The sequence below is a fragment of the Acanthopagrus latus genome, chromosome 12, assembly GCF_904848185.1.
Source record: "Acanthopagrus latus isolate v.2019 chromosome 12, fAcaLat1.1, whole genome shotgun sequence".
NCBI classification, from domain to species: domain Eukaryota; kingdom Metazoa; phylum Chordata; class Actinopteri; order Spariformes; family Sparidae; genus Acanthopagrus; species Acanthopagrus latus.
The window spans coordinates 2,012,880-2,030,799 of NC_051050.1; the positions used below are offsets into that span (position 1 = coordinate 2,012,880).

A 17,920-nucleotide genomic window follows, 5' to 3' on the forward strand; every position below is an offset into this window, starting at 1 on the left:
TTCCCATCTGCTTTAAGACTCCCACCGTCATCCCTGTACCTAAAATGTTGACTATCTCTTAATGGAAACCACCCTTTAGCACTCATCCAAATTCTGATGATGTGCTTTAAAAAACTGTTTCTCCAGCACATCAAAAATAACATCCTAACCAGCCTGGACCCTCACCAGTTTGCATCCAGAACCAACAGAGGATGCCAAATCCATTGACCTCCACCAGTATGCTGTTGATGTCACCTCAGCATTTAACACAATATCCACTATCTGACGAGCAATAGAGTAGTATCCACTGCTGTACCACCAAGACTATGCAGCAGCTTCTTTCCTTCAACATTAAAAAAATAATTAATATGTTTTGATTTATTATTTGTTAATCCATCTGATATAATTTCTGTTTTTGTGAGTAGTATATAGAGAATACAAAACATAATTTTGTTATACACCCCATTCGTAAAATGATAAATGGATCTTGAAACCAGTCACATGTACATCTACATTTTTAAGGTCATTAAGCAAACTATGTACACTCTGCCAGTTATATACTGCTAAACTCTTCAGCATTTTTTCCTAAATATTATCTAAAGTCTTTGTTAAATCTCTTTCTGATGCTTCAAGTATAAGTTCATTCACAGAATATATCTGCTGTTAGGGAAAAGCCGCATATCTGCAACGTGTTTGCCTAAAAGTCAAACAAATAACTTTACAGTTAACCTCTGTGTGTTTAAAAATCATACATTGAAGGCATGTTAGCAAAGATGTTGATGGCCAGCTGATCTCACAGTTGACTTGAAATTTTGAAAGTAAACTGGGGTGCAAGCATTCCCCAGAGGAAACACTTAAAGCTTGCTCCTTTATGGCTATGGAGCCATAAAGGAGCTCAATGAGAGTTCTCATTTCAGTCTCGTTCTAGTCTTTGCTGGTCTCAAACATTTCTCATTTGTTTCTCCTAAAATTCCTTAGGATCAATAGGTGAGACTTAAGACTTTAGCACTTAAACCTTGCTCCTTTCCAGCACTGGGGAGACATTCTGAAACTTCATTGAGAGCTTGAGATTTCCTTTGAAACTTACAGGGAGCCCAAGTTGAGATTGAAATCAGCCACAGCGTCACTTTAGTCTCACATAGATCTCATAGTTGTCCAGGAAAAATGAATGAGACACTACTGAGATCTCTTTTCCAATTTGTTTCCTCTGGGTCAGTGCATCTTGGAATATAAGGCACTCTGACCCTGGGCAACTGGAGTCAGAAGCATTATCCTTTGAAGCATCTTCACGGTATCATGCTGCCAACTAATGGCACTTCAAGGCCTATACTCTGAAGGGGCACTTAGATGCGAGCATGACACCATAGAGAGCTGACTATTTTGTTAAACGTTTATGTAAAAAAAACATAAAAATTCGGGGTTTCTCCAAGTTTGTCACTGCAATACTGAAGGATGTGAAGGGCAAGCTACATTTGGTGACATTTAAAAAGTGTACTGGTGAACTAAGAGTAACACTGTCATTTTGAGAATCCATATGTTACCTGGATCTTTATTTTGTGATTAAATAGTCCAAAAATGAATGACACTGCCACCCATTGTTCAGTTACCACCATATGGATACACTGCACACAGAAAAATTGGTAATTAACGCAATCCTGAGATAAAATGTGTTAAATACCATAGTTGCAGCTGTGAGGTTTTCCCACTGCCAGCAGCCAGCAGCAATTTCATAAAGTGACTTTGAGATAGCAAATAAAATAAATGTGACAGACGATAGGTAAATCCAGGTTGAGTGTGATTTAAATGCACGCTAATCTGAGGTAGAGTCACATACGGGTACACTGACTTGTGAAATTAAAAGTTAAAACTATCAAGTGAGGTGTTTGGTTATTTTATTCAATTTCAGAACCATTCAAGATTCTTTGGTTCTCAAATATTCTTCACACAAGAAATGTTATATTTTTTCAGCCCCCAATGAAAACATTGCCTAAATAATTCCCGTCTTTCTTGCTCTGGATGATGGAAATTAAAAATAGAACCCTGGCCATGATAATGACAAAAACGGCTTTTAAAACTGATATTTTGACACCTTGGATTTCAGGTGGCTGACTCATCTCTCAGCTCATAATATTTTTACCTTGTTATCAATCAATAGCTCATATCAGGTAAGATACTGTACACTTGAAAGAATAAAAAAACCTTAACACTGCCAAAAAAGAAAAACAACTGTAACAAAATGTTTTTAAAACAGAGTATAAATTCTCACTGACGTTTTGCCTGCTCTTAATATGTTGCAGACATGTTTCTTTTGTACAATAACCAATAAGAAATAATCACAGCATTAAAAATAGAGTTTGAAATGAAACAGCTGAAGGTAGAAACACCTTTTCTTGTTTATCACAAAAACAATCAACAACTTCAAGTTTAAAGATGAACAATAATCCTTCAATTAAAACCTTAGGAATACTTCTCCCTCCTTTCAGGGGATTTTATATGCGCATATCCCAAAACTGGGCATGCCCATTCCATAAAAATATACAGTTGGTCCCTCCTTAATGATGGTTTCCACGTCTTTGTTGGCCCCGGGTCAGTCAAATCATTGTCACTTCTGTAAGATCAAACAATGACATCTTATTTGTAGCTTTTTGCTCCACACCATTGTGAGAGAAATATCCTTACTGATCACTCAAAAGACGTTACTCCCTCTGCTCCTGGTCACTGAAGCAATATGTGGGTACTGCCTTCTGGCAAAGAAACAATGCTTTGGGAGCTTCTTTCTGTCAATAGCAATCTTCTGACAATAACAGCACACTTAGTCCCACCCTGTGGCAAAGAAAATGTGTTACTGGGTCTTTGTTTTTCATACAAAAAGTCCATCAGACAATACTGTCCTGCAGCAGCGGCTCAAAGTCCTCATCACTGGCGGTGGGAGGGGTGTCCTCATCGCTGCCTGGGAGGGGCGTGTTGATGTGGACGCCAGCCAGTGAGGACATCGACGCTTTGCTGTCTGGGTGAGGCTTGTCACTCAGGGACAGCTGCGGAGAAGAGGAGGAGCTGGAGGGTTTCTCAGGGATGAAGAGAGCGACAATGAAGGCAATGACCACGGTACACGCCCCCAGCAGGAAGGGCGGGCCGGGAATGAGGCCTCGCTGAGAAAAAAAGTTACAAAGAAAAATGTTTCCTGTCACTTTCGTGTCCTTCATCTGGAGCACAACTAAAGCATATCCAATATTGCTGTAATTTCTGATGTAAACATTGCAAGGCAATTTAATATACATGACACGTCTACGTAAAAAAAAAAGTCCAAAGTAAGTTCATTGTGCTTTACATTAAAAGTGTTATTTGTAGAATACTGCATGTCGTTAGTAGTTTTGAAGATACTCATTGATTTCTCTTCCGCACCATTAATTTACTGCAGTAAGATCTTTAATTTTAGTAACATACAAATGAGGGTTCATGATGAAAGTGTTTTACAGGAATGTGCACTGTACCTCAGTGGGACTGTGCAGAGGCAAGGGGTCAATGTTAAAGTCTCCCTGGATGGGGTCCATGGTATTTAGCTCAACGTTGAAGAGGAAGAAGATAAATCCGTACAGAGCTGGACCCAGGCCATTACAGAGACCTCTGATTCCTGTTATCATCCCCTGGACCACACCTGCAGGGGGAGGACACAAATGGGTCATGTTATTGATCATCACTGCTAACACAGTGAGATATGTATCTGCTGATATATTTAGCTGGCAGTGGATTGATTTCACTGCCTGGTTTAATAATACCAACTTTCAGCCAAAACATCTATAACACACTGACCTATTGATCTGAGGAAGAAGAGAAGAGAGAGTTGAAAGGGAGAGGCGAGAGGATTATAGTCAATGTGAGAGGAGAGGAGATTATCTTTGTCACCTTGTTTGTCAGGATCAGCAGATTGTGACACCAGAGCAGAAACAGCTGGGAAGGTGATGGAGGACATTGCAGCGACAGCACCGGCCGCCCACATCATCCTACAACACACACACACCAACACAAGGTTATGAGTTGGAACTCTAGCACCCATACTGTTTTACAGTGTGCTGACAATATGACATCAGTCTGAGTACTCATGCTGCGAAAAATTAGTGAAAACTTATATCAGCTAAGCAGTCAAATATGACTGTGTTAGCAGGAAGGACTGATTTTGTACCTTTTTACTCTTATACTTTTTCCTGCATTGTACAGCTTCAGCCCTAGACATTCAGCATTTAGCATTACACCAACAGAATACATGTGGCCTTACACAATAACAGACAACACACACACACAAAGATCTCACCATGGTTCTGACCCAAAGCCATACCAGGCCAGCTGAAGAATCTGGAAACCCAGACCCAGCAGAACGGTGTTTTTATTACCCAGAGTCCTCATCAGCAGGGTGAGGATGAGCGTCTGAGGCAAGAGGGAAGGTGAGAGAGGAAAGGAATGAATCATTTTGTTGTTCTAACCTTGTACTTACATAAGGAATGTTTATAACTAATTTACATTAATTGTTAAAATAAGAATTAGTGATGGTAAGTACACGTTGTACTATAAGCATATTTGATTATGTGTGTCTATTAATACTATTACACACTATAATTGCTTCTCTAACAGCTTTAGTGTTAGAGTGTAGAACCTATTCTTCATCTGTGATTTTGGCCAACAGCTAACAGGTTCAGAAAGACTGGAATTCAGAAGTGCAACTGGCCCTGATTTATATGTATTATGTAAAGATCGATGCTATCAAATTTGTAAACGTGCAAACAAAGGTGTATTAAATCTGACTTGGTTTAATGACCATGTGTGACACTTGAAATGACGAGTGTAAACTGGGCATGAGAGTAAACGGGGTACAAATGTTGTGTGTATGTGTGTTACCTGAGCTACAATAGACAGAATGCCCACCACTCCAATAAAAACAGCAATGGTCGTGGAGGAAAAATTAATGACCTGTAGAGACAGACAGAAATTATTTCTATTGTTGCTGGCAACAAGATTGTATTTACAAGGTATAACGATTTTGCCAAAATCAAAACAAAGCTCTACGGTTCAAGCAGCTCATGTAAATAAACGCGTCCATCTTTGGAACCAATGGAGGTGCCAACAATAAGCATTTAAAACCTACACAGAGTGGCTTTCAAAAACCAGTAGCAGTAATAACAGCAGTAATAATGTTGGCAGTAACAGTTGGAAACAGTATTTATAGGAAAACCCTGCATCAGGCAGCAGTTTGTCTCACCTGTCTCAGGTAGAGGAAGAAGCTTGAGTACTGTCCAGCCTCTGGCAGGTAAGACAAGAACACGGTGATACAGATCAACAAGACTGTCGAGTCCTGACCCACCTTCCTCAGAGACTGAAGAATACAGAGAAACATAAAGAGAAAATATAATACTGGCACTGTTAGATGATCAGTAATTATTCATCTAATGCTATTAATGCCTAAGACTCAAGGGTCAAGCTGTCAAGATTTGTATCTGTATCTTATTTTACTGTATCATTATCATAGTATAACATGGCCTCCATACACACTGCAATCATTTGGTTACTGTATGGAGGAACATTGAGGATTCTTTACCCACATCACCACTTTATGCAAAATCAAAGACAATCAAATCATCAAGAAAAGACTTCATACAACTACAAAACTAATCAACCTGCTATGTGTTTAATATTCAATCAAACAAACATATATAGTGTATTATAAATTATTGGTAACTGACAGCAAAGGGGTCGGCCTGCTCCCAGGAGATAGGCGCCCCCCAGGTGTTGAGCCTCATTTTATCCGGCAGAGACTCAGGCACAGCCAGCAGGATGAAGCAGATGTCAGCCAGAGCGATCAGCGTGGCCACCAGAACCACCAGGTTGTCTCCGTACCAGGCAGACAAGTACGCCCCGATGGCTGGACTCGTCACCAGGCTGGCTGCAAAAGTAGCTGACACCTGGGAGGAGGAAAGGAGAAGACTGATGGTAAAGCATCCAAAACTCATTAAAGGCTGCACTTCACTTGTTAAAGACATGAAGTGAAGACATTTGAATACAGAAATGCTACATTTAATATAACTAAAAAATATCTTTTTTGTAAATTATTTTATTTTATTACTCTATTGCTGACAGTTATCTATCTAATCCTTTGATTGCTTAGCCATCATATTCTGATGCACACGCCTCTCTTTGAATGACTTTCAGCTGCTTCTTTTATTCAATTAGTTCAAGTAAATGAAAACAGTGTATATTTATCTGACAAAATGATAAAATCTGCCTGGGATGCCAAAAACTGTCAAAAATCAAACCAAATTAATATATGATCACCATCTCTTGCTGGAATTATGATCATCCGGTGACTTCAGCTTCAAAGACATGACCTCTCAGGAGTGTTTATGCTACGCCGACAAGACCCAGTTGCTATGGACGCTCCTAGCATCACATGCTGACAGAGGAGCAAGCAGAGGCGGTGTGACTAAAGGCAGAAGCGCGGCTGTTGCGGAGGACTTACAGCTAAGCTACAAGCTAATATATCTAAAAGCTAATACACCATAAGAGGCTACATCAATGCCACTTCCATCAATCTTCCTCTAAAATGTTCGTTCCATGGAGAACAAAATAGATGATCTGCAGCTGGAATTAACAAGTGAACGAGTGATGAGGAACTGTTGTGCGATAATTCTGACAGAGACATGGCTAAACTCATCAATCCCAGACAATGCTGTCAGCTTCAAGGGACTGAACACATTTCATGCTGACAGGAGCTGTGCACTCAGTGGTAAATCCCGAGGGGGAGGTCTGTGTATTTACATCAACAACAACTTGTGTAGAAATGTTAAGTTTGTCTCAGGCCATCGCTCACCGACACTGAGCTTCTGAATGTAAACTGCAGACCATTCTATTTGCCCAGGGAGTTTACCTTAGTTTCCATCATTGCTGTGTATGTGACCCCAGTGCTGACGCTTTAAGAGGCCATCAAAGTTCTGTACCGGACTATCGATGAGTTGCAATCTACTCACACTGAGGGCTTTTTCATTGTCGCTGAGGATTTCAAACAGGCCAACATGAAGTCAGTTCTCCCACATTTCCACCAGCATGTGGATTGTGCAACTTGGGGAATAAATACATTAGACATGGCTAACACAACCATGAAAGATGCATTCAGAGCAGCCCCCATCTTGGCTCTTCATACCATCTATCTATTATGCTAATTCCAGCAAATAAGGCCCTGCTGGTCAGAGGAAAAGAGGAAAACCTGCAGTGAGGCAAGTGAGGGTGTGGTGTGAGGGGGCTATGGAGGCACTACAGGACTGTTTAGAGAGCACTGACTGGGATATGTTCAAAGCAGCTGCCACTTACAACAATCACATCAATATAGATGAGTATGTCATGTCTGTTTCAGCCTACATCAGCAAATGCACGGAGCAAGAAAATCCATCACCACCTTGGCCAACCAGAAACCCTGGATGACCGATGAAGAACGCAAAATGCCAAAGGCACGGAACTCACCTTCAAGTCTGGTGATGAGATGATACTGAGAACAGCAAGAGTCATCTTGAACCGTGCCATCAGACGAGCAAAGCGCAAAATCCTAGACTTTTTCCGTGATCCCGCTAACACCAGGGATATGTGGCGAGGCATACAGACTATCACCAACTGTAGGATTGCCCCTCCTGCATTTGACAATGACATGGACTTGCTAAATGAACTAAATAACTTCTTTTTCTTCTTCAAAGGTCTGAGGCACGGAACAACACTCCTGATGTGAAAACTGTTCCCCACAAATATGAAAGGGCACTCTGTCTTGACAAAGCTGAGGTGCGAAGGTCTCTGAGGAGTCAACTCACGGAAGGCTCCAGGCCCTGACAACATACCTAGGTGGGTGATCAGGAAATGTGCAGATCAGCTGGCTTGTGTTCTAACAGACATTTTTAACACCTTACTGGATCAAGCCAAAGTCACATCATGTTTCAAAACTTCCACCATCATTCCAGTGCCAAAGAAACCTCAAATCACATCACTCAATGACGACCGGTCCATTGCATTAACTCCTATTATGATGAAGTGCCTTGAAAGCTGGTAAAGGAGCCCATCACCTCAGGCTCCCTGCCACGTTTGACCCCTTCCAGTTTGTCTACCAGCCAAACCATTAAACTGAAGATTCCATCTCCACCGCTCTTTACTTGAGCCTTGCACACCTGGAGGAGAAGAAAACTCATGTTCGGATGCTGTTCCTGGACTTCAGTTCAGCGTTTAATACCATCACTCCACAGCATCTGGTAGACAAACTGGGGCCCCTGGGTTTCAGCACCCCCCTGTGCAACTAGCTGCTAGACTTCCGGGTCAGTCAGAATACCTCCAGTGTCATCACCCTCCGCACAGGCCCCCTCAGGGCTGTGTCCTGAGCCCCCTGCTGTTCTCTCTGATGACTCACGACTGCATCCCAAGAGCTACTACCAAACACATTGTGAAGTTTATGGACAAAACAACAGTGGTGGGCCTCATCAGAGATGACCATGACCTGGCTTACAGGGAGGAGGTGGAGCAGCTGGTGGCCTGGTGTAGCAAAAATAACTTGATCCTGAATGTGGACAAAACCAAAGAGATCATTGTTGACTTCAGGAAGAAGCAGCCCAGCCATGCTCCACTTCTCATCAACAACATGGCTGTGAAGGTGGTCAGCAGTACCAAGTTGCTGGGGGTGCACATCACAGACAACCTCACCTGGTCTGTGAACACTGCAGCACTGGTCAAGAAGGCACAGTAGCTTCTGTACTTCCTGTGAAGGATGAGCAGAGCCCTCCTGCCCCCGCCCATCCTCACTGCATTCTACAGGAGCTCCATAGAGAGCATCCTGACCAGCTGCTTCTCCATGTGGTGTGGAAGCTGCAAAGCCTCTGACTGGAGGAATGTGAGAGTGGTGAGAACAGGACATGGCTACCAAGTGCTGCATGTCCCGAGCTGGGAATATTATCAGAGACTCCTCCTACCCTCACCATAGACATCATGTGGTACAAGACCACAAGGCTCTGTAACAGCTTTTCCACCCAAGTGACAATTTTCGTTGGTTGTGGACACCTTGTTCACTCAAAATATTTGCACTACCTAACTCAACAATATCACTTTCAATAATTTACACTTTCAGTGTGTTTCTGTTTTTGATATTCATTATTCTTATAATGGTATTTTTTTGATATACTTTCATATTGTTATCTATGCTGAGTGCCTGAAACGAAATTTCGTTCTGTGTTCACTTGTTGCACACTGAATGACAATAAAGTCTATCTAAGTTATTATTTATGGCATTTTCAGGTGAAAAATGCTAACGTGATTAGTAATTGCTGTAAGGCAGAAGTCCCGCTAAGAGTGAGTCTCATCCAGTGTGTGCGTCCCATCAAGTATGAAAATCCGACATGTGCCCCAATGTGCCCGTTTGAAAAATACTTAGTCACAACTTAACTTTGTAGTCCTGCTGAGGCTGGACAGTTAACAATCAGCATAAGCTGCAGGCTCTGTCTCTGCATCGATGTAGACTCTTTGACGTCCACATCACAACACATCTTATAATAGAGATTTCCACACCTCTGATATATAAACACGACGTACATATTTTGTTTGCATTCTTACAATCTTGAAAACACGTCAAGCAGGAGCCCTTACCAGACCATACGCTGTGCTCCTTTCTCTTTCATCTGTTACATCAGCAACATAGGCGAAGATGACTGAGAAGGTGACAGAGAAAGCTCCAGACATGGAGATCATGGCAAAATACCACCTGCGAGATGAGCAGGTGAGAGAACAAACTCTTAACAGTGTCACTTTCAGGCAGATAGACAGAAATTTCATGGATCAAATAGCTTGTGTTCCATTTGTTCATTATAATCACTGTGCAACCGAGTCTCTACATCCAGCATTACTCTAAACACACGGATGCTCTGGTGGCTGAATGGGAGCAAATCCCTGCAGCAAGGTTCTAAAGTCTTGTGGACTCCCTTTTCAAGAGAGTAGAGGCTGTTCAAGTATCATATATAAATGTATTGTTAAGGTGTCCTTGTGCTTTTGGCAATACTGAAACTGGAAATTTCTCTTTGTTGTTTTGTAATGTACTGACTATGCTAAACGTCCATCCCAATTAATGACCATATCATAACCCTGTGATGAGGTTCTTCAGGTGACTCTCTTGACTTCACTACTCTGTATCTGTAGGTCTCTGTGTGAAATTAACATTATCGTGCCAATAGAGAGCGATGACTCTTACCAGGGGCTGAGCCTCATCAGAGGGATTGGGGCACAGGTAAAGAAGACAGTGACCAACAGGAAGGATCGCCTCCCCCACACATCCGACAACGCACCGATCAGAGGGGCAGACATGAATGACAGCAGACCCTTGACATGAAGAGGCAGAGTCAGCGTCAACATAAACAACCCTCTCTAATTGACTTGACTGAAATCTAAAATACATTTCTGCTCTGACAGAAGTGTTTTTAAGCCTGAACAATACAGGAGCAAAGTTTAAAAGGATAATTTCCACATTTTATTTGGCTATCTAATCAGTGTTGATGGTAAATTTTAATATATTCCACTATATATGTGCTCTGATCGCATATATATATTTTCCTATATTTAGAAAGCTCCACAGTAGGAGGAATCCGCTTTCTCAGTCAAAATTGCATCCACTGAGGAATTTATTGTTTCATCTGGCTATATTTACCATCAGCACTTAAATCCACATAAAACATGGTGATATTCTCTTTTATTTGTCTCTTGTGTTTCACACTTTTTGGAGCTGCAATTCTGACTCACTGGAGATTTAACAGAGAATATTAGAATAAAATAGAAATTTATTGACCATCCAAGGCTGTAAAATCTCTTTCGATCTCACCAGATACAATAAAAAACAAAACCACAAAATGAATACACATTAAATCTATCTACAGTTCTTACCTTCACGCCCTGAATGAGTCCATTCATCAGAAAGGTGTGCTGGGGAAAGGTTTCATGTAAAACCTACGAAGAGAGGCACAACACCAACATTTCTAAAACCAGCACAGATTTCACAGTTTCTGTCTGTTTGTCTCTTGGAGGCTATTTGTGTACTTACACCATGAAGGAGCAAGATATGAAGAGATTTAAAATTTAAAACTGGTTGCTTTTTTGCCATTTACAAGACACAAGCTCAAAGAAGTATATGTTTGAAATCTTTCAATATTGATGTCCTGAGTTTTGGCACAAATACTGTACAAAACAAACCCTGTCTACACTGGATGTGTTTTAGTCATCCATCTCAGTAACTTTGTAACTCTGTTCTTTGAACTCTGGATGACTGCCAGAGACATTATGTAATACTTTGATTTCCACAATCTTTTTTGGGGAATATGTCTTGGGGGCTGAGCCATCACATTACAAGGCTACCACGCAGAATGTTTCCTTTTTTTTCCTTTACTGGATGTTCTCTGAAAGAAGTCAATGAAATGCTTTTGTAATTAACAATATAGACAGAGACCAGAATAATACATACATAATAATTATAGTAATAAAGTGACTGGATGTGTGATTTATCAAACACCTGAGGACTTTCACAAGAACTCTGTCCAAATATAACAGAATACCAATTATCATCAAATATCTGATCAGCAAAACCAAAACTGGACCAAACAATCAGTGTGAATGTTCTGTTATATGCAGAAAACCAGACTTAAATCAAATTGGACACTAGAGCTGTCACAGTGAGTGACAAGTCTTTAGAATGAAGCCGCCAACATGAGATGACAAATCTACAATATTGCTTCTCAAATCGTATTAATCATATTAGGGGTTATTCCTCCATGGGTGCTGATCCTTAGCCAGCATTGCTCAGTATGGACCTCATCAGCTGCTCAGATGTTGATGTAAACATGTGACCATCATCTCCAGTATTACTCACAGTGAGCATAGGCGTAGTGAGTAATCCCCAGGCAAAGAACTCCAGGAAGATCACCACCACAGCATGATACACACTGGGCCTGCCGATGCCCTGCTGGAGCTGGAATACAAACACACACACACACACAAATTAGCATTTTCAATCAAAGGCATCTAATCTGAGCAATAGAGGCTCACTTTCTATCACAGTTAAGCATTTTGGGTGATTAGAATAGAGCAAGTGTTAAACTGGATCACCACACATGAAATGATGGTCAGCCGACTGACACAGATTCACAGAATTGAGGTGGTGATATGGACTATTTTCTATGTTTAGCTTGAATGATAACAGGTTCATTTAACACAGATGTGGACTGCTTAAATAATGAGGTAGTCTTTGCTGCTCTCCTGTATTATCAAGTTTCATGTTTTACTTTATTTTTGGTTCAATTTATCAAACAATACGATGACATACTACTGAAATTTGTTAACACAGTCCTGGTCAGATTTTAAAGGACTTGTCGTAAATATATCCCATCTATAACAAAGTAAGCAGTGACCTGTTATGGTTTGTGCTACTGCTGCAATAGATACTTGAACGTTTTAATAATCAATTTACGCTTCAGTCATTTTTTTAAGCGAAATTACCAAACATTCTCTGGTTCCAGCTTCTCCAATGTTGAATATCTTTGAATTTTTGACTGTCAGTCATAAAAAACAGGACATTTGAAGATGTGACTTTAGACTCTAAGAGCAGTGTGGGTCTGAGGACAGCAATGCTGGTCTGTTGGCCAAAAGGCTTAGAACAAAATGTATATCAAAATAACAACTATTGGATGGATTGCCATGAAACCTTTGAGCCAGGGTACAAGTTACATTTATTTTAAATATCCTTGTCTTTCTACTTTATAATGATGAAGTACCTAAAATACTGTATGTCCATGTGTAGAAACTTGACATGTACCCTGGCCCACTGTGAGTAAGTTAGTCCAAACATTGGTCAAGATGCCTGCTATGTGGTGTGTGATGCATACATAAGAAATGTTAAGGAAACTCAGCAGTCTTCGGTCTCTCAGTAGCAAGCATTTAAAGCCATTTCACGACTGGATTAGCAATTATTTTCAGGATAAATTATTTAGCACAGATGCACTCAGTATGTTTTGATCTAATTCTGATACCTGAAATGTAAAAAAGACTCATAATAATAATAATAATAATAATAGTAATATGATGAGCCATATCTCGCCCTCAGCTTCACCAGTACAATGGTGGGTAAGAAGGAGTGACCACAGTGTGATGTGTGTCTCAGAACATTAGCTTCTGACAGTATTAAGCCAAGCAACTTTAGACATCACTTGAAGCCATCACATCCCAAACACAAAGAGAAGCCTGTTGATTTCTTCAGCGTAGCACAGGGTTGCTTTACTAAAGCAGCATCTGTGCCTTCAAATGCTCAACTCACCTCCTACAATGTAGCATACTGAGTTGCTCAGTGTAAAAAGCTGCACACAATAGCAGAGAAATAAAAACTACCTTCCACTATTGATATGGTTTCAACTATGATTGATGAAGCAACAGCCAGAAAACTACAGGCTGTTCCACTGTCAGACAACACAATCGTCAAAAGACATAGAGGAGCAGCTTAAGCTGTCTTGGGGGAGGAACTCAGTACTGCATTTGTTTATGGAGAGGCTGTTTTGTCTCCCCAATTGAGAGGCTGGATCTCTCTTTGTTCACTCATGTAAGGAATGACACAAAACAGGAGGGCCAACTCCTCAGGTCAAGACTCTGCTGGCCATTTACATCTGAAGGAGAAAAATAATTCCATTGAAGACAGCAAGATAAACATCTTGTCCAGAGAAGACGGAGGAGTAAAAGAATCGATCTAAGTCAAACTGGAACGACCATCTTTGAACAGAGGAGGTGGCCTTAGACATTACTTATCACCCACCTACAATACTGTACTGAGTTATCTCCCCAGACAGCTTAACAACCATTCACACCTGGGCTCACCTAGCCTTAAGGCCCCCACACACCGCCCAGACATCCAACTGCCTTGAGTCTGAGCAGACAACGTCCAAACAGCTCCGAAAGCTTCCAACGTAGCCGAACACACCAAACAAATTTGTTGCCGACCTCGTCCAAGGCTCTCCAAAGGCTTCAGACGTCCACCGGTTGGGCCGGTGTGTTCCTGCCTTTAGCAACCTACATGAAGGGCGTTTGGACCAACAACCCACTAGATACTGTAACCAATCTTAAACTCAGAGCTCACACATGTCCTTAACGATTCTGAATGACACGCCCACGGATTTTAAAAACCTGCAACTCCCCTCCAGTCAGTTAGAACTAAAGAAGGCTCTTGGATGAGACGTGAAATGTCTTCAACAAACTGAAACAAGTCCAGCTGACTACATTACAGCACTTAGACTTCCATTTCAATGTATTTCAAAGACATTTATTTCCAGTAGGGATGTTCCAACTGTTTTTTTGTTTTTTTTTACCCCAATCCCGATCCTAGTCCTTTAACATTTAGTATCTGCAGATACCGGGTCCTGATCCGATACTTAGCCTTAACTAATATAATTTTCAGAAAGTACCTGCATCCAAGCTGCTCCTTAATAGGTTTTTTTTATTTTGTTCAAACCAAGAATATATTTTCATCTGGCTCTTTCTTATTCTGCATATGCTATTCCAACATTGGCCCCCACCTTCCTTGTGTTAGCAGGTGAGTATGTGACGCTGCACTGTGACAGCAGACCCTCATGTACAGCCAGCTGAAGTGTGTGTGATGTGGACGCGTTGCTTGTCTGTTTCACACGTTCAGCATCTCCTCGGTTGCCCGTTTTACATGCTCTGCTGTATGAGACCCACCAAACTAGTGCGCATACCGACACGTTGAAACTCGAAAGTGGGGTCAATATAATATTATGCCGAGATGATAGGGCACACCAGGGATTCAAAAACTCTTATAATATCACAGGCGCAGTACTGGCAAACTGAACAAGTGTGAATGGATGCGCATATGGAGGGTGTTTCTAACTGAAGGTCTGTTAACTGCACAGGTCCCTCACTCAACTTGATATAGAGAAATGTCCTACAAAGCAACATTACAGAATCAAATGAAGGTGACGTAGTGACTGTAACTGTCTTTGGCAACAAGGAAAAAAATACCACAGCTGTACGTGGAGAAGCGTCTGTCCTCCTGTCTGTCCTCCTGTCTGTCCTCCCGCCCATTCTACCAGCTCCTCGTCGTCGATTATGTAATTATGTAATTTAGAGCAAAAAACATAACTTGCCGACACTTTCCAGGATGGTTGGTGGGTCAGGATCTCAATCATGACACATTAAAACAGCATCCATATGATTATAACTTATAGATTGGCAGGGGGACACCGGAGAAACACCTTGAAAACACACAGAAGTCATCATCATGACGTGTACCTTCACGTCTCTTTAGGAGCAACAGCGCCGGCCTTCTGTGTGAATTACACAGAGGTTCATCTTTACTCCAGCTGAGTGTCGCGATTTCGGTTTTGATACGTGTGTCATTACAGCCCTAATCCACTTTCAAAATTGCAGATCCCTGATCACTGGAAAAATGCACATATCATCCCAATCCTGATCCTGCAGATCGGATCAGGACACCCCTAATTTCTTGTGTCTTCAACAAGGGGTCCATTACCCCTAGAGGCTCCTCAGGTGTACTGCGGGGGTTACAATGTTAACACAAATCCAACAGTATGTATAACCACACCATATACTAAATCACTTTGTGGTATCTATGCTGCTAACTAAGGATTATTACAACATAATGGCCAGTTATCTGTATTATTAATGCATTGGTACAATACAATGTAGAAAGCGGTTCCTGCTCCGTCTCTCTATTAGGTCCTTGGCTTGAAAAACAATGCAGACGCCTGATCTACATTAAGTAGACTTCATGACCAGATCTAGACGAGGAAATTGCTATGGCAACTCCTTAAATGCTTTTAAAAACCTGAACAAATCTAGTGTCAGCGATATACTTCTTTTAATATGATTTGGTAAGAGTGATAAGAAAATAAGCAGATAAATAAGAGTGCAATGGTAAATTGGCAGACATTCATAAGACTATGGAATCTGGATCATTATGTGTTTGTGACGTTAGTCCAATATATCTGACAAGTAAATTACATCAGTATCACTGATGATGATTTCTTGAGTCTTTAGTCTTCATCTATCTTTCTTTGTGCTCTCTGTATGGCTGCGAACAACCTTATCAACGTAGTTGTTAATCATATTGTGAGATAATGTATTGTATTTCGATCAATTAAATGTACATGATGCTCGTCACCGTTTCCCATATCCCTGATGTCTTCAAATGTTTTGTTTGGACTGACCAAGATCTGAACCCAAAGATATTTCAATTCAAATAACATCACAGTGAGAGAAGCAGCAAAATCCTCCATGTGAAGAATCTGGAAGCAGACAAACAGATGTTTTTGCTTGATGCTTCCACATTCGACATAAGGATCATTTTAAAAGCATATTTCAGTGTCCTTGACATTTTATATTGAAAGGAAAGTGAATTAAAAACTACGCCGCTGTTCTTGATTTTGTTAAGATAATAAAAATGTCTGTGACTGTCAAGAAGCTTGTTAAAATGGACGCTGTTGCAGCCATGGAGGGAGGATGTGGAGTGCTGGATCTGCAGTGGGTGCCTGGCCTCAGTGTGTTGCAGGCAGAGAGCTGTTACGTAAGAGATAATGGATCCATCCTAACCACATCATCCTCACACTAAGCCGAGCTGTCTGCGAGCCACATTAAATCCGCTCCATCTCCATCCGACAACAACAGCCATTTTGGACCAGACCTGCTCTGTTCGGCTGGTTTTCATCGAACTCATTCATTCATTTTATCATGTGTCTGTTTTATCAAGTCTATTACAGTGACGTAAACACGTCACCTGGATATAATGGTCCATAAAGAAAACTGAAGCATTTCGATATAACAAGTGACCCTATTTAAGATTATTTATGCTAAAAATATATACATATACATAAACAGCCGCTGTTTTAACGCAGAACCTAATTTATAAAAGAGTCCTACGTCATAGGTTTCAATATGATTTATGTCACACTCTCACTGCAAAGCTTATGCCAGCTGTAGGCCTGCGAGTTTAACACAGCAGCCTGTGCAGCCTACAGTTTAAAAACGAGATGAAATCTCATGAGATGATGCAGGATAAACAACCGTACAGGTTGATAAATTAATAATGAAATATGAATAAAATGGCGGGTCAGCCACCAACCGCAGCTCCGTCCTTCATGACGATCTTCTTCACCAGCACCACCCGGCCGGTGCCCGCCGGCGGCTCTCCCGGCATCTCTTCACACCTGCCGCGGGTCACGAAGCATCCATGCCGCGTAGATATCCGCGGTTCTTCGGGTGCTTCCAGGATTCCTCCTTACTGAGCCTCGAAGAGGCTAAACCGAGGGAAATGATGAGGATAACAATATGAACCGTGTTGCCACAGTGTCTCCCGTTAAATCTGTCGTCAGGTCAGTCCGACAGTCCGCAGCTCGCTGGTACATTCACACTGTCACTTGGACAAAACCAGGAGACGGTTTCCGGTTTTTGGTTGAGCTTTTTTTTTTCAGATTAAAAGCTTAATTTATACATTTTGGTAGTACTCAAATATCCCACTACCCAGTCCTCACAGAATTGTTGCTTTTACTCAGCCTATCACCCATGGTAGTAGAAATACTCAGATATAAAAGGCACATCCACTGTGCAGGCACGAGTTCAGAATGACAGACAATTAAAATTTTATTAAAATACTTTTTAAGGATTTTCTCAACGCATCAAGGGGCTTGTAAGGAGTAAAACAGTGAAAAGTTGAAGATCTTCAGGAATATTACAAAAACAAGGTCCATTTTAACTTAACCTTATATTTGCATTCAAATAAATTAACCCATTAATATAGCATATCTATAAACAATTCCCTTAAAGTGCAAACAAAAAGTGCTTCAAAGGAGCAAATATTTGTATGTTTGCCATGTTCACT

The 17,920-nt window shown here is 41.1% G+C and overlaps 1 protein-coding gene across 1 annotated transcript; it reads right to left on the reverse strand.

The window, feature by feature from the left end:
* Window positions 1-1,512: 1,512 nt before the first annotated feature.
* Window positions 1,513-17,463, reverse strand: mfsd14ba (major facilitator superfamily domain containing 14Ba). Its single transcript, XM_037118030.1, has 12 exons — window positions 17,165-17,463; window positions 11,897-11,995; window positions 10,918-10,980; window positions 10,232-10,359; window positions 9,634-9,748; window positions 5,712-5,930; window positions 5,231-5,344; window positions 4,870-4,941; window positions 4,289-4,401; window positions 3,883-3,980; window positions 3,471-3,634; window positions 1,513-3,128 (listed from the first exon to the last, which is right to left on the reverse strand). The coding sequence occupies exons 1-12, from the start codon at window positions 17,237-17,239 to the stop codon at window positions 2,856-2,858; spliced, it is 1,533 nt and encodes a 510-aa protein (XP_036973925.1). The 5' UTR covers window positions 17,240-17,463; the 3' UTR covers window positions 1,513-2,855.
* Between the last annotated feature and the right edge of the window lie 457 nt (window positions 17,464-17,920).